Source organism: Colossoma macropomum, unplaced genomic scaffold (genome assembly GCF_904425465.1).
Source record: "Colossoma macropomum unplaced genomic scaffold, Colossoma_macropomum, whole genome shotgun sequence".
NCBI lineage: Eukaryota > Metazoa > Chordata > Actinopteri > Characiformes > Serrasalmidae > Colossoma > Colossoma macropomum.
Window position 1 is genome coordinate 19,475,053 of NW_023494786.1, and position 23,967 is coordinate 19,499,019.

Here is a 23,967-nt window from a genome sequence, read left to right on the forward strand (position 1 = left end):
ATGATTATTTTGTGTGCTAGTACGGCTGCAGTTATTAACTGCAATTAATAATTATAAGCATTCCAGTATACAGCCACAGGGCATTCTGTACAAACATATGCAGGAACATCTGTGACTGGTCAAAACACTCAGGACATGTTATCTAAGAAAATCTATCCCTGCTCAATATACTCACACACACACTGAAAAGTACCACTGATCTTGGGCATAGACCATTAATTGTAGACTTCTATGATTAAGTACTTGCAGAGCTAAATACCATAATTTCTGTGATGCTACATGATTAACTCTGCAGTCCAACTAGCTACTCATTAAAGAATGGTTCAGTTAAAAGGAGCTAACAAGGAATGCAGATGAGATCTGCATAGGATATTAGTTGAAGTTTTTTTTTTTAAACTTTACATGGCATAGAACCACAATAAGATAAAAATTAGCAACCTCTTTCACTCTATGATTCTCAAACTAAGTGGAAGTGCTGATCTAGAATCAGATCTCTCATACAGATCTCTCACCACTAATTGATTCAAATGTTTACATAACTTACACATAAATAAAATATTTTACATCAACATATTTTATTGCTCACTTTGATTACTTCTGGCAATAATATATTTATTTATGTTTGATGTAATATATTTAATTCACATAGAAAGGACGTACATATTTGAATCAAGTACATACCATCACTTTATTCATGGTGGCATTTTCAAATGGTGTTTAAAAAAGTTTTTTTCAACTCGATCCCCAAATTTGTCATTTTTATTTTTTTTGAAAACTGTCACAGAGGGCTATGAATGGTAATTTAGTCTAGGTAGGCTTTGGTAGAAACAGTTTTTTTTTTATTTTTAATATGTGCATATGGTGGCACACCCTGAACACATCTCAACTTTGATTTAGATTTTTGTATTAATCTAGAGTGTTATCTGAGAGTAAGACATCAACAATTATGTAATAATATTCAATAAATTTCATAATTTTGAAATAATATTTAAAAACAGTAAAGCTATTTGAATGACTGACACTTTCATGAAACCACACACTTCGAGCAGGAAACAAATGTTTGTTTATCAGGCTAAAGGTTACTTTATCACCAGTAGCATGCAGCTGCCAACGCTGCACATCAGACTCTTTGGAGAATAGCAGCTGTCGGGACTCTACTCTTAACTATTCATTTTAGGTAACAACTGGTTTTAACTCCAGGTGCTGTCTAAAAATTGTTCTTACTGCTTGCTGGCTGCTAACATGCTATCTGTTACATTTATTTCTGAGAACAACTCAGAGTGTGCAAGCTAATAAACATACACACAAATCAGGTGGCACCGAGCTTTACGAACAGGATAAACTTACACCTAATCCATTAAGTATGTGGATACAAATGATATTAGAGAGTTACCGCATATTTAGTTATCCACCCCAAAAGTACAGCAAACCTTTATATTTACAAACATTCTGATTTGGTCTATAGACTTGTTGTCAATATGTACACAAAAAGAAATGGCAGTCTTCCACAATCTTCTTCAAAGCTTCAGTGTTTCTGTGTGACTATGGTCAGTGGTACTCACCTATAGCCGTTGTTAGGAAGGACACTTGCTCCGTCTCCTTCCCATCATTGTACACTGCCAGGTGCCAGATGCCTGAGTCCATGTACTGGATGAAGCCTGTGTCATGGCTGTTGAGGGGCATGAGGCTCCGTGGCTGGGTCAGAGCTGGCGGTCCCTCTAGACCCTGAACCCCCTGAGCCAGAAGCCGCCGGCCATCCAGCAACTCCACAAAGTCAAACTGGAGACGGGGCAGAGACAGGGGAGACCGCAGACAGGCATTAGGATGACATGCGAGCCAAATGAGCTGATAAGCCCCCCTTTCCTTACATACACCCCCACACACACAGTGAAGCCACCAGAGGCCTGTCACAGAAAGGATGCTGCTGTACTGACACTTCCCTTTGAGAAAGGAGCGGTCAGTGGAGGGTGTGCTGTCTACTCCTCACTCTGAAGGTGTTAATATGTGGGAAAATGACTGGCTTCAGGGCTGATAGCATTTTTATCAACCTTGGAGGAGAAAAAAAGCACTTCAAGGGAAATCTCTAAAAAAAAATCAGATAATTATTGCTTTGACTGCCTATCACTCATATAGACGGTGCTATAAGAAAAGCAGTTTCAACAGAGAGCTATTCTTTACTGGTTTTTATTCAACAAACTTGTCAAACTGTACCAAATCATCAAAGAAGCACAACTTGTTCATGGTCAGACAATAACTGACACAATACATGCTTTTGCCTATCATGAAATTCTGGTGTTTTACTTACAAGAAAATTAACTTATTAATTAGTAAATGCACAATGTTAAATGTCTATAATGTAATAATCGTCAAAACATAATATCCTTTCTCAGTTGTATCTATATATATTGATCTAGACCTTGGTGTAATTTCCAGTAACATAATAACATTGCTTCTATGATACAAATCAATAAGGCGAGGTTGAGAAGCTCAGCGTTCAATACCAAAATTAGGTGTCTGTTTGTATCAGAATCTTTACGCTGAGTCTTTGTGTGATGATAATAGTCTACACCACAAAATACAATGGAATTCAGAGAACACCAGCTTACACTACAGGTATAACCTTTCAGCAGCTTATTTGCCCATATTAAAAATGTAAAGTTGGAAAATAAACAGACATTGATTTGCATGGCTATAAAAAGGCAAGCATCTCAAACATTTCAGTGATCAATAGCTTTGGCCTTGACAAATTCAGCATGTGAAATGGATCTTAAACCCTAGCTTTACTGTATTCTAAATGGTTACCAATGAAATCCACAATTTTAATCTAGTATGAATCTGTAGTGCTCAGACTCTAACAGTAATAATATTAGAGTGAACTGCCTCCTGTAACAGGCTAAACTTGGAGCTGACCCAGTCCTGTCTTTATGTAATAAAGTAGTTATGTAATAACAAAACATGCAAATAGACAGCTGTGCGTCTATCAATCAAACTATTATCTTCATTTATTTGCAAATCTTTTAGTTAATTCCGTCAAGTTCTGGAAGGCAGTCAACTCATTCAGTACAAACTCAGTATGCCTTCCAACCCGCATCTCACCTCATGACCATCAAATCTCTGATCCAAAGGAGCTCTGCCAAGCCTTTAATGCACACTTCTCATGTGCTGGACATTTATTTGATAGTACTGATACAGGACCTCCCCTTAATGTAACAGACATATCCTCTACGGTAAGCCATAGTCACTTCACTTTTCACCCCTTCTCTCCTCACATACTAGCTAATGCTCGCAATACTATAAACCCAAGAAAAAGTACAGGTGAAGACAGACTTGATCCTTTTTTCTGCAGCTTGTAACCCAAGTCATTTGAGAACATTTTACATACATGTTTAATCTTTCTATTTAATCAAGCAGAATTCCTAGGATCTGGAAGACAGCACATGTAACTCCACAAAGGTGGTGAGGCATCAAATCTTGATAATCTCATTATTGAGGAAGTTGTTATGCCTAGCCAAAATGTTAGAATATTTAGTGAATGATCAACTCGAGTGTGAACTTGTGCACCTATCAATTTGGTTTCAGAGAAAAACATCGCACCATATCTGCTACCACACTTGTTTTAAATGACATTCTTACTGCCATAGACAGAAAGAAACACTGTGCAGCCAATTTAATTTAATCTTTCCAAAGTCATGATGCAGTTGACCACTAACTACTTCACTATATTATTCACTATATTTTGTAGGGTAAAAAGTCTACAAAAGATTAGATTAATACACAATGCTACAAGATGGGTTCAGATTAATGTCTGACAGACAGATTTGCCCTGGGGCAAAATAAATTACACCTGTTACCAGTAACTAAAGGTATCCCTCAGGGCTCAATCCGTGGACAGTTTCATTTAATAACTATACTAATGATGCCGCAACCTTCATTGTGGACTACAATGTGCATCTCTATGCAGAAAATGGAAAAATTGCAGTGGTCTTTTTAAACTTACAAAGCCTTACAAACTGCCTTGAACAACCATAAACTAGTTTTAAATGCAGAAAAAAAAATTTCTACTGTTTTTCAGAGCTTCTAACATTCATTTTAGCATTACCTTGAAGGGATCCAACATTGAAAGAGTAAGTAAATATGAGTATCTTGGCATATGGCTAGACTACAAATATACTTTTAGATGCCAAATCAATAACCTCACAGGCAAATTGAGACTATATCCGCACAAAATGTGTTTTCCAATGCACGCTAGGAAAAAGGATTGTTGAAGCAACATTATTATCTATTCTTCATTATGGTAATGTGATTTACAGATGTGCATCTGCTATACCCTTTATATTCAGTTTTTCACCCAGCTCTGAGATCACTGGCAAGCCCCAAAAACAGTCATTGCTTACTCTATAAAAGGTTGGCTGGTTCTCTCTGCCTGTACACTGGGCAACACACTATTTATTTATTTATAGAGTGCTTATTGGTCATATGCTATCATATATCACATCTATGCCCATGAAAATATCAGAAATGATCAAACTTGCTCCAATGACTGGATTACCCTTCAGGTGCCAAGAGGTTTTACCGAACTGGGAAAATCTGCTTTGAGCTGGCATGTTTTATACAAATTTTTTTAATTGTAAATTTTTAAGTACTTCATATTAATTATTTTTGTTTTTATCTACTTTAAATTTGGTAATGCTCACTAGTTTAGAATTTATTTTGTGTTTTTTACTGGTTTGGCATGTTCTTTTATTTTCTTTCATTTTATTATTTTATTTAATTTTTTTTATTTTATTGTTTTCATTTATTTCAATATTTTTACTCTTTTCAATCCTTGTTCTCTGTTCTGTAGCTCAACCACATTGCAAATGAGGGTTACTCTCAATGTACCCTGAGTTTAAATAAACGTTACATGATTGATTGATTGGTTGATTGATTGATGTTGTATTACTCCTGTCATGTAATGCTAATGTGTACATTCAGCCTGTGATGACTCAATCAAGCTAACTGTGCTAATCTGAGGAAATATGCTCCAAAACGACCAGTCAAATCCTTTACAAATGACCCCACTGAAGCCCCTTTTTAAAAATGAATCCAGCTTGAGTAGTGTATTAGAAAAGTTATTGAGGATTTAAAGAACTGACAGGGAATAGAGCAAACAATCTCTATGATTGAACAACCCACCTGTGTGTGTGAGGGTGGAAGTCCTCTTCTTCCATAGATTCCCACCAAGGCATCTTTACTAAGGGACACATTGAACTTGAGGTACATCGGGTGGTCGATGAAGACCTGCGACCTCCAGAAGATTCCAGGCGGTATCTGCTGCGAGACCTTGCGACCCACGTCTATCTCACCCATGTCTATGAAGCTGTCATCCGGGAAAAAGCTGTCCAGTTTGCCTGCGTTACAAAGAAAGTAAAATCTATGAGTAGGCTTCAGGCTTCCTCCAGTCAAACTACTGACCAACATCTGGTTTAATAACCAACATGATGCAATTTTTGTTGCTTAGTTAATTAGAAGGTAGAAAAATTTTATCAAAAATGAAATGACAGATCATTAAGTTCACAAATATATCACTAATAACAAAAACTGACAATGGTACTGAATGATGTTTGGGAGCCAAAAGAGTCAGCTCTTATTTGTGATTATTATTAGCTGAGCCTATTTATCTGATTCAAGGAAAAGAAGCGTAATGCCCATCACTAGTGAGAATTGCTGAAGGCCCCAGAATACAATATTAAATAATAAAATAGCAATACTTGGGCCTCCACACATCAATCTTATATATAACACCACAATATTGTGATAGTATCGATTTTTTTCTCCCACACCTACAATCTTGAACTTTCCCATAAACACAAAATGTAATCAAATTTCTTATTAAAATGTTTTTTTACCAATGTTCTGTAAAGCTTGTCCAACCTTGGACCAGCTGCTGTGAAAGATGCATGTTTGGTCAGAACATGAACAGGTCAATTCTAATATGTAGTAATAGAATCACAATATGATATATTGTCCATACTGTTCAGCCCTGAGGTGGAGCAGTGGAGCGACCACCTCCCGCTGGACATTCAATCATGCTGGTCACCTGCAGGAAATATTATCCCACAAAACACAAAGCTGCACTCGAGCTATTAAAGTGGGAGGCTGCTTTCATTCACTATGAACAGGTTCTTTCTGTATGGGTAGAAAGCCTGCTTGCGCCATAACACACCCTTCTTCATCGGACCCCACGGAAATGGCAACATCTGCTCGCCCGTGTACACGGGCCAATTTCTGCGGTGATGGCGACGAAAACAGACATCCCTGCAAACAGAGCCCCGAGGACTTTTAGGCAGTCAGCACCACGGGCTGCTCCGCACGCCACGGCAGATGGCAGTCCCTCAAAAAAGTCCATCATTTGCAATGTGTTAGATCTGGAGAGACAAGGCATGCTCTCCTGCCTTCCAATTTACCGCCTTGGATAACGCGTCAACACATCAGCCCCAATTACACATCGAATGATATTTTGCTGGGCGGCTCAACACTCATTTTAAGCTAGGCGGTCTCAAAAGTACAGTAGCGAAAAAACGGCACATTCTCAGTTGCCTTCATCACATTGCCTATGTGATATTTCCATACGGTGACTTTTTCTGTCTTTCTGCAAAACATCACATTATTTGAATAACAGGCATTTGGATGCAGTAAACATTTACACCTCGTTCTAACATTTCGGTGACACTGATACTGAATCGGATGAGCACTTCTTCAGAAAATAAGTAAGTATGCATAGCGCTGGGGTGACACTGGACCTATTGGCTGTGTTTCTAGTGACAACTGTGCTCTGTAAGGCAGAATTAAAAAGCCCAGTCTATTGATTTCCCTTCAGCAACAGCTGTCACTCAGACAGAGACAGGCTAGCAGTGGTCGGGTCTGTGTGGCTCTCTCTCCGCTGTCTGCTAAATGAAAAAGGATGACTCTGTGACTCATCTATATGGTAATAGATGTGATCTTCCACCTTTCTTCAAAGGCAGATGGCAAACCAAATAGCTAAATCTGAACTCAGTTTTGTTTCTAGAGCTGAGTAGAGCAAACTTTCCCTACTGCGCAGCTCATCGGCACTACCATGGGGGGATAACATACGCTGCCAAGAAAACTCCAGACTAGTTTGGGAGATGAAAGGAAGGCATGTCTTCTTTGGATGGAACACAAGTTCTAATCCTCCTCGAGCCCCTGGATACCCACTCCCTAAAGCTGTACCATCCCTTCCTCCAGGAACAAATAATGCCCTTCCACTTCCCCAGCAACTTTCATTGGATTACAATGCAGATCTCCCAGCAAGCCGCCAAGACTGGTCACAGCATGGAGCTGGATGACAACTAATCCTGGATCTGGTTAAGTCTTTGAAAAATCAAAACTAAGACGTTATAACGTTGGCTAGTGATGAGCCGTGTCAGTGGGAATCTGGAAAAAATAAAAAAGCTTCGTTTTGGAACGTGTGACCGGATTTGGGCCCATAAAGGACAGTTCAAAGGGCTGTGAAGAAAGTTTTGGGTAGGAGGTTAAGTATGGTTTGGCAAATGAAAGCATTTCATCAAACTTTACAGTCTTTGCAAGGCTTTGAATACAAACTGTTTCAGATGATTTTTTTCCAGAAAGATCACTGATTTATGACATTTAAGTAGGTTAAGCAATAAATGACCCTACATAAAGAAAAAACAACTTTTGTCAGTTATTTGTATAAGAATGAAAACAACTACGGCTTATTTATTAAAAGGGCATATTTCAAAATTCATTTGGAAATTCTTAGCTGTAAAATATTACTAATTTATCAAAAATCCTATTTCCAAAGAATTGCCCCTAATTTCACTTTAAATTGTTTCTGTGGAAGTTTTACTTAAAACTAGCTTAAGACTCTTGTTGTTTAGGTTGTAAGTCCTACAAACTTTCATCACTTTGCCTTCTACTGTTTGTATATTTCTAAATAACTCTTAAATAAGAGAATCTGCCAAATAATAAAAGGCAAATGTTAGGGATGCTTGATCAGAATCTGCCAAGATTAGAATCAAACAGGTGGTTAATCTATTCATATTTTCATTTAGGTCAATTTGTGTTAAAATGTTATGTCTTATGACATAGTACAATGATATGTGACTCAGTGTGCTAAACAGCCAGCTGTCTCTTACATTCAATGTAGCACTTTATGTTGTTTAAATAGACTGATTTTTCATTTAATAATTTAAAATGCCAGTCTAGACCACTAAAGTGTGCATATCACAAAAGAACCACATTTTTCTTGCTTTTTTGAAAGAAAAGAGTTTGATGTACTACAAAACATTCTTAAGGATTCAAAACAATTGTCATCAGAACAGAGATAATTTACATATACCAGTCTTAAAGGCCCAGCAATGAAAACAGCCTGTTTAATTCTAAGGGCTAAAGAGAAGCTGGAAATGGTCAAGTAAAACTGAATTGCTATAAAATAAAATAGAAGAAGAATGCTGGATGGGTCCTTTAAAAAGTAGATAATGTTATTTATAGTGCAATTTCAGCTAACAGAAAGAACTGGAAATAGGCTAGTGTGTTTATTTAGCCCACACAGTGTGAGCTTAGAGTTAAAAGAAAAGGCTAATAAGAATTGGCCAATTTGGCTGAAAAGAAATCAGAACTGGTCAAAATACATTTGCACCCTTAGCAAATGTCATTGTTTAAATGCTTACACAGTTAACTTGTGCCCACAGGTTTCCACACGTACAACCTAATATGAGCTTAATGAAAGATATTACAAATATAATCAGAGAGCAACAGAAAACAGCAACATTACACCTGCATTTGTGCAAACAGACACTGGATTCAGCTAGAAAAGCAGTAAAGCAGCTCAGCATTTAAAATTTGTGTGATAGTAATGAGTCACATGTTAATCACAAACAGGTTTTCTTTGTTCTTGATAATTAGTGTTTTTGTAAGTTTTTAAGAGAATGGGAGTCTTAAGAAATTGATTGGAATAGAATGGAATGTTGTTTGTTGTCACTGTTTAATGAAATTTTGTTTTGTGATTTCTCAAGTATGACACTTTTTGCCAGTCAGCCAAATGCAATATAAATTCTAATCATATACAACTAGCTAAGCTTAAAAACATCCTGAGCTCTAATAACCCTGGAAGGCACTTGGCAGCGATATTGACTGAATAAATTAAAAATAAGCCACAGAACCACAGCCAAAATGAGCACTTATAAAGTTAAAGATTTATGTTACTTATATTACCACTGGCGCAATGATAGGTAAGTCACAAGTTTCTGCCAACATGACACTCAACATTTGTTCAGATTGTCTATTTAATTTTTGGACCCAATCACAATATTTGCACATACCATCGTCTTTGCCCCTTCGGTCTGGAAGCTCCAGACCAGTGTTGCCCAGAGGGGGCAGGCCCAGGTCTGTAGGTAAGGACAGGCCACTGGTGTTGTCTTCTGCGAGCTGGTACATCTGCCTCTGCATGGGCTGCAAGTGCCAGTTCAACCCAAACAGGTGCATGGCTGTAAGACATAAACACATCTATGTGGTTAGCATCAAGTGTAGTTTTTTAAAGAGATAGTTAAAATAGTCACTAAATAGTGACTAACAATGATTGATAGCTAGTGCTGCCCCTTAGCGTAACATCATAATGAGCATAATTATCTTTCATTCTTTCATTGTGTTAGCACAGTCAATTCTTTGTTTAAGCATCTGCTTAAGTGTGAATCCTGTGCAAAGACCATGAACTCATTCAGTTCCGCTACACACAGGATTGAAAATGAGTATCATTGCAGATTTATGGTACACACTAATGATATTGTGCAAAAACTTGAAAAGTGCTTGAATACTACATGACCCACACTGACCATAATGATGTTATAATGTTACTGTCTTCTGAATATTCATGTCATGTTTTTGCAATGATGTCTTTGCACTGTGTATGTGCACATATGAATAGTTCATTGCTGCTGCTGAACAAACATTGTCAAGAGAAGGTATAAATGTTCTTATATATAACTAGAATAAGTAGCTAGTAGTAAATAAGTAGCTAGATTTTACTTTAACTAATTTTGGGCCCTTTCTATTGATATATTTATCATGAAAATTTAACAGAATGTAAAGGAAAGTTGATTTGATTTAACAGCGAGAATATCTATGCAATATCCATGCACAAGTCAGAGACCATCCTTCATCAATTTAATATTCAGTCTAAATGACCGTTAAGTACAAGTTATTCATCTTTCAGCGTCAGAAAAGAAGCAGAAAAAATATATTTAACAGAAAATTACACAGAAGCCTTAACTATTTTTTCAATATTTAGTGTGCCCACTCTTCCATTCAAAGAAATCAACAGGGATGTTTCTCTACATCTTTAAAGTTCAGTCTTGAAGTTGGTTGCATTGTCTGTTTCTCATAATCCAAGTTATCCTAAATTCATTCAGTTATGTTGAGGTCTGGACTCTCGGGTGGTCAGTCCATTGTATAAACACCAGCAGCTGTTTTGTTTGATTTGAAAATGTTCTCTTTTTTGTCTATTTTCTTTTCTCAGTAATGGCTTCCTAACAGCTACATATTCTTTTAGACCCACATCGTTCTCACAGTGGAAGGAGTGACAGAAACGCCTGCAGTTAGATACATATGAATAGACACATCTAATTATGCACCTACTTATATTGTGCAAACAATGTTACTGTTTGTTTGCATGCAAACTCTCAGAGACCATCTGTCTGTCTGCCTGACTATATAAGTTCTGACTTGTTATAATATGATATAATATGATACAAGAGTGGACATCCAGTTCCACTTTCTTCATGACTGAATATCTTTCACAGTGTGTTTATCAGCCTTTGTAAGCAATTACGGCTTGTAAGAGAAAAATACTTTTTGCTAGTAAAGGATTCTTTGAACAATAAGAGAAACAAATGGGTGAATTTTACAAACTTCAGGAGGAACATACAAAAGAAGTTTAATGCTTAATAGAGTTTACATGCTGACAGAGCACTGGCAAGAAGCCAAAAGAGCTGTAAACCCCCACAACCCCAACCCTCTGGGGTGAAAAAAAAAAAAGTGTTGTAACTACCAGCAGACAGAAGAGCTAAAGCCCCTGGGGTAGCTCTATTCTTCTCATCCCAATTACCTTACTAATAACCCCCCCTCGCACCCTCCCTGAAGCAGCAGAGACAAGGAAACGATCAAGTCAGCAGGAACAGAACACAGGCATGGATGAATGTGTGCGCGCAACCAGAAGCCACGCCGATATTTCACAAGGTCAACAAAAGGAGCAACCTTTGGGACGAACAGCAATGGAGCCGGAGACTGAGGAGGAGGGGCCCACCATGATGGATCACCAGAAAGAGAATAGACGCAACCAGCTTAGCCCGGCAAAAGCCCATCCCAGAACCCTTTGGTCAGCAACAAAAACAAGCCAAGAAAAGGCATTACGGTCTTCCTTATTGGGTCCTATTGGCGTGTCTAAGCTCTTGGTATAAATAACCCAGCAAGACCATTATAAAGTGTGAAATTAGAAGCAGATTTAGAAGAACAGCTAAGGGTATGAGCTTATGGCTAGGGTCGGAATGAGTCAACACGTGTCCTTGTGCGTACTTTTATACCCCTCTCATTTCATCATTCTGATTTTCATTCATCAGTACACAATTGGCTTCAAGTTACCAGAGCACCTTCCTCTACTGCACCTTCTTGACAACCTGTAGCGACAATTCTGAGGCAAAATTAGTTTTCCGCTCCACTCAATATCAGAGCAAAGAGAGAATGTATTTGTTTTGCTCCGCAGCAAATATCTTGTCTTGACAAAGGTGAAAGAGGGTCTAAACGAATGATTTATTCTAGTGTCACAGCATTTGAGGAAAAGAAGCGGTAGAGCTGCTATAATTCTGAAATACTCAAATCAATCTTGATTTGCATGTGACAGGGCACTCAAATGATTATGTTCTGCGTTTTTTAGATGAAAGAGCACAAGGAACAAAAAGGCAGCAGAAAGAGTACATGCCTCCGGCTAAGGGCTTCATGGAAACAATTTGTTTGAAGTGTTCAGTTTCAAGATACAATGCTCATAATGTAGAAACCTGTTTAAACAACATTTATAGTAAATTCTACATTCAACACCTGTAAACATTTTTTCAAACTACTGGTAATGACAAACGTAATATGAAAGTGAACTGTAATGAATTCATACAGACAGATATGGACCTATTGTAGATAAGCCACTCTTCTAAACTGTAGACTACAGTGTATAATCAACCCAGTGCATTACTCTTCACAACATAAAGCTGAAACACCATGTTAATAATGCCTGTAAATGCAAAGTAGAATCCAGCTAGAGCTGTACACATCGGAGAATCTCTCAGGGAATCTTTAGTCCTCCATTAACGTGCAGAAAGCAGGCAGAGGCTGGTAGTAACATGGTGTCATTAATAACGAATGCAAATGAAAGACGCTTCACTGAGCTGAGACTGATTGGTTGGCAGCGTTGTTTACTGAAGGGGAACCTTCCCACAGTTCCCTTTCACTTCCGAAGAAAAACAAAAAATTTGCGTAATTCGCCTCATCAAGCCCTTGCTATGATATCCACTCGCCCTTCTTTAGATGCTGTAAAATCAATGATCCCTAAGACTGTGCAGAGATGTGCTTGCCTTGGCGTCAGCATTAGCCTCAAATTGGCAGTTTAAATGGGCCTAACACTGAGCTGACAGACTGCAGATCAAACTAGTGGTGATAAATGGAAAAGCACAGCTTTGCTCCCCAGTGCACACTCGTCCATTAATTACAGTCATATTAGATAGCTACACCCTGCTTTAATTCTCCCCATTCACAAGCTGCTAGAAAATCTGGCCCAAAAAATGATGAAGCCTTTGATAGAGGCTGCCATAGAGGCTGGAAGTGCTCTGCTCTGGCTTACTGAATCAATAGCTATTTGGGAAATTGCTCGGTGCATTTTGCTGATTGCATTCCAGCAGATTTCGGCATTCCCGACCAAATCTGCTGCTACCTTTTCTGTGCAAAAGTAAACACGGGGAGGAGAGAAAAAGTCAAGACCGTCTTGCGAGACAATATAAATGCAAACGATCGGGTCGCTCCACACAACTGGAGCTACGGCAGAACACTGATGGCAGAATTTGTCAAGCTCGGCTAGTGCAAGTCTCCATCTCTCTCTCTCTCTCTCTGTCTATTTCACTTGCTCTCCTTCCTTCTCTTTCTCTCTATTTCTCATTCTCTATCTCATTGATTTGTGGCTCTCTGTCAACAGGCAAAAGTTGAGCACATAGTAAGAAGCATGAGCACTGGGTAGGACAGTCACATCAAACGGCGACGGGGGACCGCGTCTCATTCCAAACGTCAGAGTAATCGCTACTCTATAGGGTCCCTCAGCCGGCCTCTCATCTCTCCCCTACTCTCCGTTAATGGAAAATGACTCACCAACCCACCCTCACCCCACCCCTTCTCACCATGACCCATCCACATTATCATTTCCTCCAGGCCAACCCTTGGTATCTGTGCTATGCAGAATGCTTGGGGAGAGTCCAGAAAAATGGCTTATGAAACGTGTTGCCCCCGCTTGCCTGAACTTCACCACCATCCAGACTGTTGGCTTTCCCTCCGCTGGCATTCTCAGGCTCTCTGAATGGGCTTCAAAGCAAGGCCAGGTGAGCGAAAACTAAGCTAGCTAAGCTAGGTGGATTTTAATGAGGCTCCTCCTGGCATGGAATAGCCACACCAGTGTTGTGGAGAAATATGGTGACCCGCTGAAGCGACATGGTGTCCATTTTTAAGCTGCAGTTTGGACCAAGACATTCTGCTTTCTGCTCCCTGTCTTGGCAATGAGGGCAGCAGAGCGGCACGCACCAATTAGCGAGCGGAACACCAGAGCAAACTGCCCCTGTAGTCCAGATAGGGAGCGAGAGCCATTATCACACTGTTTGTGCCAGCACGCCTGTACTCCAGCTCTTTGTACTCTCCAAACAGGAACGTCCAGCATCAAAACACCCCATCGTTCCTCTGGCTCCTCCAGATTCCTCAGAAAAAACATGCTCCATATGGGAGATGGATTGTATGCTTATTTCATTAACTTCACCATTCAACTAAATTTTACTAGTGCTGATTAGTGAATAAATTACTTGACCAGCCAAGATCCATTAATGTGGTGTGTGGTACGGCCATGTCACCACAGTTTTAGGCCTGTTGTTTTAAGCCAAAGGTTTTAGGACAGAAGTGCACACTGTACAAATTATGGAAGGCGTAGAGAGTAGATAACTCGTGCTGAGTTTACATGTTGGTGTCGAAAAGGAACATTTCCATGTTCTAAGCAGCCATGGTGACAGCGTCACCTGCGAAATTGGATGATTATCAGAGAAGTGTTTAGAAGCGTCAATTGTTTATTTAACGACAAAGGCAGGAGGATGATCTGTATTCTCTTATTTTTAGCTGTATAATACTGGGTGCACCTGGACTTCAACAGTGAGTTCAGCGTCCACGGCTCCCAAAGAAATCAACACCTGGTTTATTCCACTGCTGCTGTCTGTGGCGAAAATGTAACTCTTGGCAGGATGTTTCATTGACCGCTGTGGTACGCTACCGTCACTGCAGGCAGTGGCAGAATTTTCCTTCACTACTCCATTGAAAATAACAAAACGCCATCAGTTTGACGTTGACGTCTACTGCCATCATGTAAATGCAGCATAAGCCTATAATCTTAACCCAAACCTGAAAGAATATTCAAATAACAAAAAAACTTACAGCATAGCATAGCACTCTTTACTTTTTAACTGGACATCCAAGAAAACATTTTATTAGCCGCTTGCTACTAACATCTACTATTGGGTGCAGAAGTATTTTGGTTGTATTTCATGGCAGTCCTACATAACTTGCAGCTGACAGTGAAATTAAAGCATTTCCATATTAACAAAGCATATTTGTCTTCTGCTTATTTTGCACAAAACCGCTCACTATTGCTTCTTCTACAGCCATATTTCATTTTGAAACCCCAGCACTGTTCACAAATAGTTAACAACTGCCGACTAGTGGATAAACGGCTTGACTGGTTAAAATGCATCCACTTGCAGTGTTGCACTGCTATAAATCACCACGATTTTGGGCTAGTTGTTCTCTGACAGCAATTTCAGGACTAAGATAGCAGAGCACACAGTGTGTAGCTAACCATAAACTATGACTGTTACCTGAAAGAGCAATCAAATAAATTAAATACTGGCATGAACACGGCAAGTATTGGAACCAATGGCCCACAGCTGTTGTAACATCTTGGGGAATTACTGCCTTCAACAGGCTAAGCGGCCCAAGGCTAAAAACTGCACATCCTAAAACAGCCCTTCTATCCTGAAACTTTAGTGACATCATAGCATAGACAGATTACAGAAGGCTAGTCAACTAGAACATGCAACCCCTAAAATATTATAAATATTAAGAAAGATAAGAGGTGCCATTAGGGCAGGAACAGACCTGGCGTGAGGAAGCACCAGTCATCGGCCATCCATCAGAGAATGGACAGCATGCACGTTAGCAAGCATATGGCTAATTAATTCCTTTTAGACACTTGAATGGATGATGTGCTGAATGCAGGCAGTTCTCTGTCCTCTCATTAGCTGTCTAATTACTCTGACACCTCTCTCACAGGGGGAGAGGTCACTGTGCGAAGCCTGGGCCATGCTTCTATGGAGCCTTTTCATATCGGACCAGACTGCCATCGGCACAATGGCAGCTGATATGAGAGAGAAAAGAGGTAAGGAAATGGGCAGAGACCGGAAGCCATTTGTTTGTACCACAAGCTGATTGAAAACAAGAAGAAGATAGCATGGTCAAGGGATGGTCGCACTTTCAAAGATAGCCGGTGGTGAGGTAGCGCTTAGTGGGTAATTAAATCTGCTGAGTGGCTTTTGAAAAGATTTTCCCCTCTCATTAATTCATTGATTGCTAATGATAATGAGATTTATTGGGTGTTCATGTGACACTCACACACTTGCATTCACACCTACACACACAAAAGAGGCTAGTGAGAGACGTGACCAGCTCCTTGGTTGTCCGTTGGCTCTGTGACTGAAGGTGAGGCTCTTAACTTTTCAGATCTCATGAAGACACTTTTCCTAGTTCAGTTCTTTTCTACAGTTCACTGAGTCCTTGATCAATTCTTAGTCTGTAAATTAAAAACAGTAAAAAAGCATATCCTCAGCAAGTATACCGATCACTATATCAAAAAGTCTTGAGTAATCTTTCACTTTCCGACTGAAGCTGAGAGGAATCTGTCAAGAGTGAATCATTTCTCCAGACTGTCTTCCTTCTCGTCTTGTGAAAAAGTGTGTGCGTATGTGTGTGGCTGACCACTGAAGTGCAATCTCACTCTATTCTTTGATTAAACGCCCATGTTTCTGCAGGCTACCGCTGCCTAATCCAATCCTGTGCAACCAACCCATTTTATGGACACAATTTTAAGCCTTAGCAGATAATGTAAAGGCTTTTCAATCACAAATTCTAAAATTTAGTCCGCAACAAGGAAGCTGACTGAAGTCGCCTAATATCCCAAAACATCCCGTTGACCAAGCTTATGCTACCAAATATCACTGACCTATCGATACTTCATTTGCAGATGTTTTTCCGTAAGAATTGTTATAACAGGCTTTACAGCAAAACTCCCATTTAATCTAATCAGAGAAAAATTTTGAGTACGTTATTGATTTTAAGGGATGTTTATTTTGAATGCGTGTGAAAGGTCACCCTGCCAGGATTAATAGGATGTAGTTTTCTTTCGTCATGTAATCGGGCTAACATTATGGTGGTATGGTGGCATATTCTTTGCTGTTGTTTCCAACTTGCCTACCTTCTAAACTTCTCTATAACACAGTCTATTAGCGTAGCACTTTTAACTGGAAACTCAACGTTACATTGCAACTCCAAACCAAGACTGTGACAGTTTCTCTTTAGATTGAATGGGATTTTGTGCCAATGCTCTGTAAACCTTGCAACAGTTTTTACAAAGGAACAAGGGAATGTTCGGAGGACTCCTTTATAAACGCAAGACGTGCTGCATGCACTTGTTAGGGGACAGTTTAACGCATTTAATTGACAAGTAGGTAAACATGAAGCAGCTATGTGAGACAGTTTAAAAGACAATTGCTAAATGTTTCCAAACTGGCATATATATTTACAAATGAAAACTCTTTCATGATTAGACTGTGGTAATTTTTGTGTTAAATGTTGCAAAACACCAAATGTTTGAAACTAGGCATCCTTGATATTGCTTGGTGTTTGATATTGATTAATCAGCTGTGGATGAAGTATAGAGCTTTTTTGTGTACATGTTTTGTTAACTTAAACACATGAAACATGTTTAAAAAAAACTTCTCTGATCATGAAAAAATAGCATCAGAAGCTGAAACAGGTTGATGGAAAACTGGAGACAAAAAAAAACAAAAAAACGAGGCAACAGCTGAATGAGAATTTGAGCGTGTGGGAGTTCAATCTGAAGGAGGTTTCGGGTTGGGCAGTAAGATGAGGGCCCAGCGTGAGCAGAAATGAACACAGAGGGAAGCTGATGACCTTCAGATGCGGAGGACATAATGACCTTCTTAATGAGAATGCCACCACGGAGAAAATGGCACCCACCCCCCAACTTCCTAAACCACCTCCCTCCCTCCTTCTTAAACGAACCGTTTCATGTGAACTACACCCCAAAAAAAGACGAGAAAAACACACACACGCATACGCACACTTGTGAGTCAAAACATCTGTCAGGAGGTTTAATTGGGTTCATTAGACAACACAGCTAGAGTTTCCAATTACAGGCCTCCATAATTAATTGCACTTGAAATTAACTATATTTTCTCATCAGCTTTTAATTAAACGTGGCCCCTTGTTCTTGATTGGAATTTCTTGATTCTCAGGGTGAGCTAAGGTTTCCTACATGTTTACTCGCGGGTGCGTGGGGAGATGGTCTTGATTTTTTGGGTTGAGTAATTACATGCAGTAATTAAGCCCCATCAGCCTGGTGGGCTTCTGCGAGCTCCTAGCGAGGTCAAAACGGAAGTCAGCCGCAGACACTCAACTTTAAGCACAGTTCCAGCCTTGCACTGCTCATCTAATCTTTTCCACTGTGTAATCTGCCTGTCATCTTCAGTGTTAGCAGATAACAGCAGATTTTAATGTGGATTTTGGGTTCCAAACCACAGTGACAAACTGCCAAAAAAAAATCATTTAGACAATTTTTGCAGCCAAAAAGAAATGAATAATACTACTTTGGCATCATTTAGCCAGAGGGGGGAATAGAAATTATGTTTTTTTATCATCATTCCACTATGATGCATATTTATTCTCAGTGACGGAACAGCAGAAGCTATTTATCTCTCTGCTGATGGAAAACTGTTGCAGAAGATATGTGGCTGTCTCCTCATGTTCTTCGCACTTGTTTTTCCCATTTTTTCAGCTTCACAAAATCTTATTTCATTTCCGATTCCCTTTTCAACATAACTGCGTGATCATTTATATGCTAAATAGGTACACATGTTAATGCAAACCATACGATGAAGTTTATCAGAATGTATGGCGTGCACCAAAAATCCACATTTGCAGTGTGTTTGGAATGAAGGAACAGATACTCAGCTTTTCATCTGACACTTTTTTCTCCCTTTAAAAGATCACAAAGGGGAGGGTGTGAAAAACATGTCACACTGAATAACAGGTTTACAATCACACACAGAGGGAGTCTGACTATGACAAGAGAAGGCTTAGGTAAGATCACAAGCATTACCTATCCAAACAGGATCATTGACTGCTTATTAGTTCTTTGGAAAGCCACTATCAATTAAAGACAAAATACCTTAAGGGTATGTATTTAAAACATTGAGCAAGTAAAATGCTTGCGAGACAACTGTGAGACCTTAACAGAAGACAAACACTGCTTTAATAAGACAATATGCATTCACAATAAAGTTAATTCGTGTGCAAGTGTATTGTATTGACAAACATTTAATGGAGGGTGCTTCTCATGTTGGAGCAGCAGGCATTAATCCTTAGACGCTTGTTTTTTTTTTGTTTCTCTGTTTCATGTCAAAATATCTTCTGTTGTATGTACGAACACCAATGCAGTATGGATTCAAAGATCAGAATCACTTATAAAAGAGCATATTCACTTGTTGACCTACAATTAAGAAATTAAATTCCGCCAGCACCCCTATGGGATTCTAGTAGTGTTTTAGGACTTGGCTAACAGTGATATTTTACCTTGTGTGCAGCATTCAGTAAAGAGTTACTGTTTTCCATTCTGAAACCTGGTTAGATACCGATTGATATAGCCTATACAGTCAGTTTTCTCACACATTGGAATTCAAAACATGATTAGTTGATTCCACTATCAGTTTCTAATTATATTGCTGTTCATCTGACATGTCAGGACAGTTCAGCATCTGAAGTGCTAACCAATGGGAGAGCTCGCTTAGCTGTATCTGCTTATACCATAGAGGAAAAAAAAAGAGTAAAAATCTTGACTGGATAATTTTCCATTAGCCATTTCAAGTCTTTAACCATTTTGTTTTCAGCCAAAACTTAACAATGAAATGAGAGTATTACTACAATACTTGCAAAGTTAAAAATACAAGGAGTATGATAATTATTTTAAATAAAAATGAACTTAAAATCACAGACATGTAATTGATTCACAGAAATAATTTGGCCTCCTCTCAAGGCCTTGAGGGTTCCCCACTGATAAAACTACAACATGTTTTTGTTATCACTGGTTTCCAAAGTTCAATGCATTTTTAAGTCCTGGCAGTACTATTATGATGAGGTATCAACTCACCGATGAAGTATGCCAGCAGAAACACCAGGGTGACTGAGATGAGGATGGCACTGAGGGCAGCACATTTCCAGTTGAAGTGCTTGTAGGGCTTCTTTAGGCTGAAGGCGGGCCGGGAGAAGGTGGTACGGGGCAGCGGCCGTGGTGGGGGCGAGTACACCGTGCTGGAGGTCAGAGGGTAACCGGGTGACGTTGTGCAGTACAGTGGCGACGTCCCTCCAGGCTTGAACAGAAAATGTCTGCGAAAGCGCAATGAAACCAAATTGCACAAAGCACAACGACAACAGCCAGAAAGTGCACTGTGTTGAGATTAAGTGTTTTCCCCTCTGCGTTAAACAGTGCTTGTAGAACGAGAAGGGCTCAGGCCCCTTGCACCCGGTCAGCAAAGCTGTCGCTAAGCAGTTTCAGCAGCCGTTGCCATAGCCACCTCTGAGCCCCTAGTGATGGGGGGCATGAAGGGGAGGTAAAAACATTCCTGCCACCAGGGTTTGTTCTATTGAAATTGTGAATCGATATGGAATTTAATTTACAGCACGAATGACCACAGCGGATCCTTGTTAATACGGACCTGCGCCGTGACTTCTAATTCACCTCGGGAGGGTGTGTGTCAGGAGTGCCAAGAGGCTGCTGGATATATATAGTAGGATGAGCATGGAAAGGGCAGCCTATTTGCCCTTGAAGAACAAGGCTTGCTCTCTTTAAGGATGTGTAAGCTGCAGCAGGTACCTCTAGGTCCTGTAGAGACTGCTTTACTGACCGTATAGAGGATGCTCAGGGATGAGCTGTATGTAAATGTGTATGTAAGTGTATGCAACCTGATGTTATCATGTACAGAAAAGGCCAGCCTAATGTGCTAAAAATCAATTATAATTTCACTTGCTAAGATCGATCATGGTTAGTTCTGATGGAGGGTTGTGAAAAATGTGATTCATTTGACCTATCCAAGCTCCGCCCACAAACGTGTTCTTTCATAACAAATGTTACGATTCTGGACAGGTTTTTCAGAACACTGAAAGAAATCTTACCAATGTTGCTAATGTGGCATTTTTGCTATTCATCTTAACAAATTTAGATTCACTACGCAATACCCAGTTTCCAGTGTAACTTCTTAAACTCCAGGATTTGCCAGCGGGATCAAACTTCTATTATAACTAATAACAATTCACCTAGTTTGCATTGTAATCCATGCAGTTGTTGAATAATGCGCCTTAGGAAGAATAAGCCTGTTCAAATTGCTGTGCTACAGAGCTAGACTATGTTGTAGCTGATGGAAATTAGTCAGACTGGAAATGCTAATGATGAATTTGCTACCATGGTAATATTAGTTCAATGACATGAAAATACACCTAATCTATCTCAAGACACACGCGTGCAAAATAAATATGAATAAAAATTAATAACGCACTCTAAATACAAGTATTTTGAACAAAAAAATCAGAATGTGCACTCTAAGTACATAAGGGATTTCTTCTCTGTTGCTTGTCCAGCCTAGCAATGGTTGCTACAATAGCACATCTGTGGGCAGAGCCTGGACAGGTCAATTCAACAAACACATGCAACACATATTTACACAGAAACTGAAGGTGTTAACTTTAGTTTCACATTTCCATGTAAGCTAATGGAATGGAAAAACCACATCAATGCACAAAAGGTACCACTATGCATCATGGCAAAGCAGATCCTACTAGTCATGGCGGCTGCAGTCAGAGCATGCAACATACCCGTCAGTGTAAGCATCGTCGCGGCGAGCTGTGGCCAGTATGTCCATCTCTATAAGGTTGTCCTGTAAAGTCTCTAGGAATGTCTGCTTTGCTATGTTTCTACACACAGGTGGAGAGATGGATAGATGGAGCGAGAGTGAGAGACACGCGTGCAAGAAGGAAACACAGACGTGATCACCCAGCGACTTTACAGGCGGACGAAACCGAGTGGAGAAACTGACAGACACAGAAGAACGAAAATCAAGCTCCCTATGGAACTAAACTATTTGCTGAAGGAGTTTCGGCGTCCCAGTGAAAGCCTCCCCTTTCTTTCTGGACCAAAAAAAAAGTGTCTCCCCCCGACCCCAGCATGTACCTTGTATTGTACGACCCTTGCCCTTCTCTGCAAGAGTCCTGCTCCCCTCTGATAAACATTAGAGTATTCTGGCTCCTTTGTGGTCATGGTTAGAAGAAAACAAGGCTTCACATTACCATCCAACCCTTACACAGTTGTTCCAAGTGTTTTTCCACTTGCTATGGTTAACACAGTACATTTTTCATTAAAAATAATAAAATAAATAAATAAATAAATCACACATTATGCTGACAAAATCCCCAATAGGCAAAACGTTGTCCTATTTTGAGATTGTGTTTTTGAAATAATAAATAGTCTCATAAAGCGCAGGGTTATTAACATTCAGGAGAAAAACTCTCTCTCTAGACAACCAGTGTGCACTCTCTCTCTGGCTGAGGCACATGCATTCTATCTGCCCGAGCTCTGCGCCCCATGAGACTGCTGTTCCATAAGGGAAGGCTGAGATAATGCAATGGAGAAATGAACCATCGGCATGCAAAAGGACAGGCTCCGCACCTTTCATTCGACAAGAGAAAAGACTTGTTTTCCTCCCTTTCGCCCTCCGTTCCAGGCTACTAGCTCTCTTCTCATTGTCTCTCCCCTGGCTCACGCTCATTCGGTCATTTGTTTGGGCAGCAGGAGACGAATTAAACTTTTAATGAAGAGGAGGCAGGCCAGGAAGAGGTTCAGCACAAACGGGTGAAGGAGGGAAGGAAGAAAGGAAAAGAAAGCAAAAAGGGGACCAGGCTAAGCCCCAGCATCCTGAAAGTGTGTGTGTCCCTTTCAAGCTCATTCAACTAAAGCCAGCAGAGGGGACCATTATAAGGCCATTAACTAAAGCCCCAACAACAGGCCACGTTTTCCAAGCCCTTGTGGACTTTTCCTAATGGTTCCAATTTTTGTCAGAGGACCTCAGATAATTGATAGCTCTTTCTCGGATAGAAGGGAGAAAGGAGGGGTTGATATTGCCGATTTATTCGCTTTCCGACACTTCCTCTTCTCCCGCATGCTGGCTGGCATGACCATCTGTTCGCCTCTCCTCTGGGAATACCTGGTCCAGATTAAACTTTGGGAAAATCCGTGGCGCTTAATCAGTCATTATGTCGCTAAGTGTCCCTCCACAAACTGAAATTAACAGTCATTTTCCTGTTGAGTGGACCGCCATGCAGCAGCGATCATGTTGAAAATGGAGAAGAGTGAAAATCTACACAAAAAGCGGTCGGCAGCCAAATAAACCCTCAGTGTATGTGCTAGTCAATGTGATTCCTCACATCCGAACAGATACACTAAAGGAGACAGAACATCTAATAATGATTAGCCTAAAAGCAGTCACATCTTGTGACCAATACCGATTTTAGGGGCTGTTGAGTGTTGGTCCTTTTGTTGGGAGGTCAGGAGTTCGATCCCCAGTGATGCCACAGCCATCTGTGGCCTGGAGTCCAAAACTCTAGCTGGGCCACTCTCTGGACGAAGGGAGAGTGAAAGCTAGCATGTGCTTCCTCCGAAGCCAGCCATCACATCTTTTGGAACTGCCAGTAACGTGACATCAATGGCTCAACACACTTGGAGGAGAACACTAACTGCCAATTCTGCTATGCCAGAGTATCTGTTATGTATTGGTTAGCATTGCACTGGGTGGATGGAACTTGGTAGCATCGTGTGACAGGGGAGACATAGGTAGTAAGTTGACTTAGTCATGACTAAATTATGGGGAAAACTGGATAAATAAATTAGCTAAATAATAATAAAAGACCTAAATACTATACATAACATAGCATGGGATGAGTCTCCCAGAATCTTTCCAAAATTTCCTGTGGTCTTGGTTTTCTGCTAATTACTTTTTATTTTTCATTGGTTCTGTTGGTAGAAAAAGGTTAATGCTAGTTTTGGATTCACTTTACATGTATTTGTTATTTTAATCATGATGGTGGTTTGTATTTACACTTATTGAATCAGCTTGCATTGCTGTCAGTGACTGGCATGTGAAGAAGAAAATGTTAAGTTCTGTTAAGGTTTTTGTTTAACATGATTTTTGTAATGTGAGACGCTCATTAGAAGATCCAAGGAGGAACTAATTATCTGAGCTTCATCAGTGGAAACATCAGTGGGGTCTC

The 23,967-nt window shown here is 39.9% G+C and overlaps 1 protein-coding gene across 1 annotated transcript in view; it reads right to left on the reverse strand.

Moving 5' to 3' along the window:
- Window positions 1–23,967, reverse strand: part of tenm4 (teneurin transmembrane protein 4) — a 239,930-nt gene that overhangs the window by 106,076 nt on the left and 109,887 nt on the right. The window contains exons 6-11 of the mRNA XM_036563237.1: window positions 21,875–21,949; window positions 21,520–21,618; window positions 19,802–20,037; window positions 9,342–9,506; window positions 5,176–5,390; window positions 1,563–1,779 (exon numbers count right to left, since the gene is read on the reverse strand). Coding sequence (XP_036419130.1) covers window positions 1,563–1,779; window positions 5,176–5,390; window positions 9,342–9,506; window positions 19,802–20,037; window positions 21,520–21,618; window positions 21,875–21,949 — 1,007 coding nt within the window. The remainder of the gene's footprint in view (window positions 1–1,562; window positions 1,780–5,175; window positions 5,391–9,341; window positions 9,507–19,801; window positions 20,038–21,519; window positions 21,619–21,874; window positions 21,950–23,967) is intronic.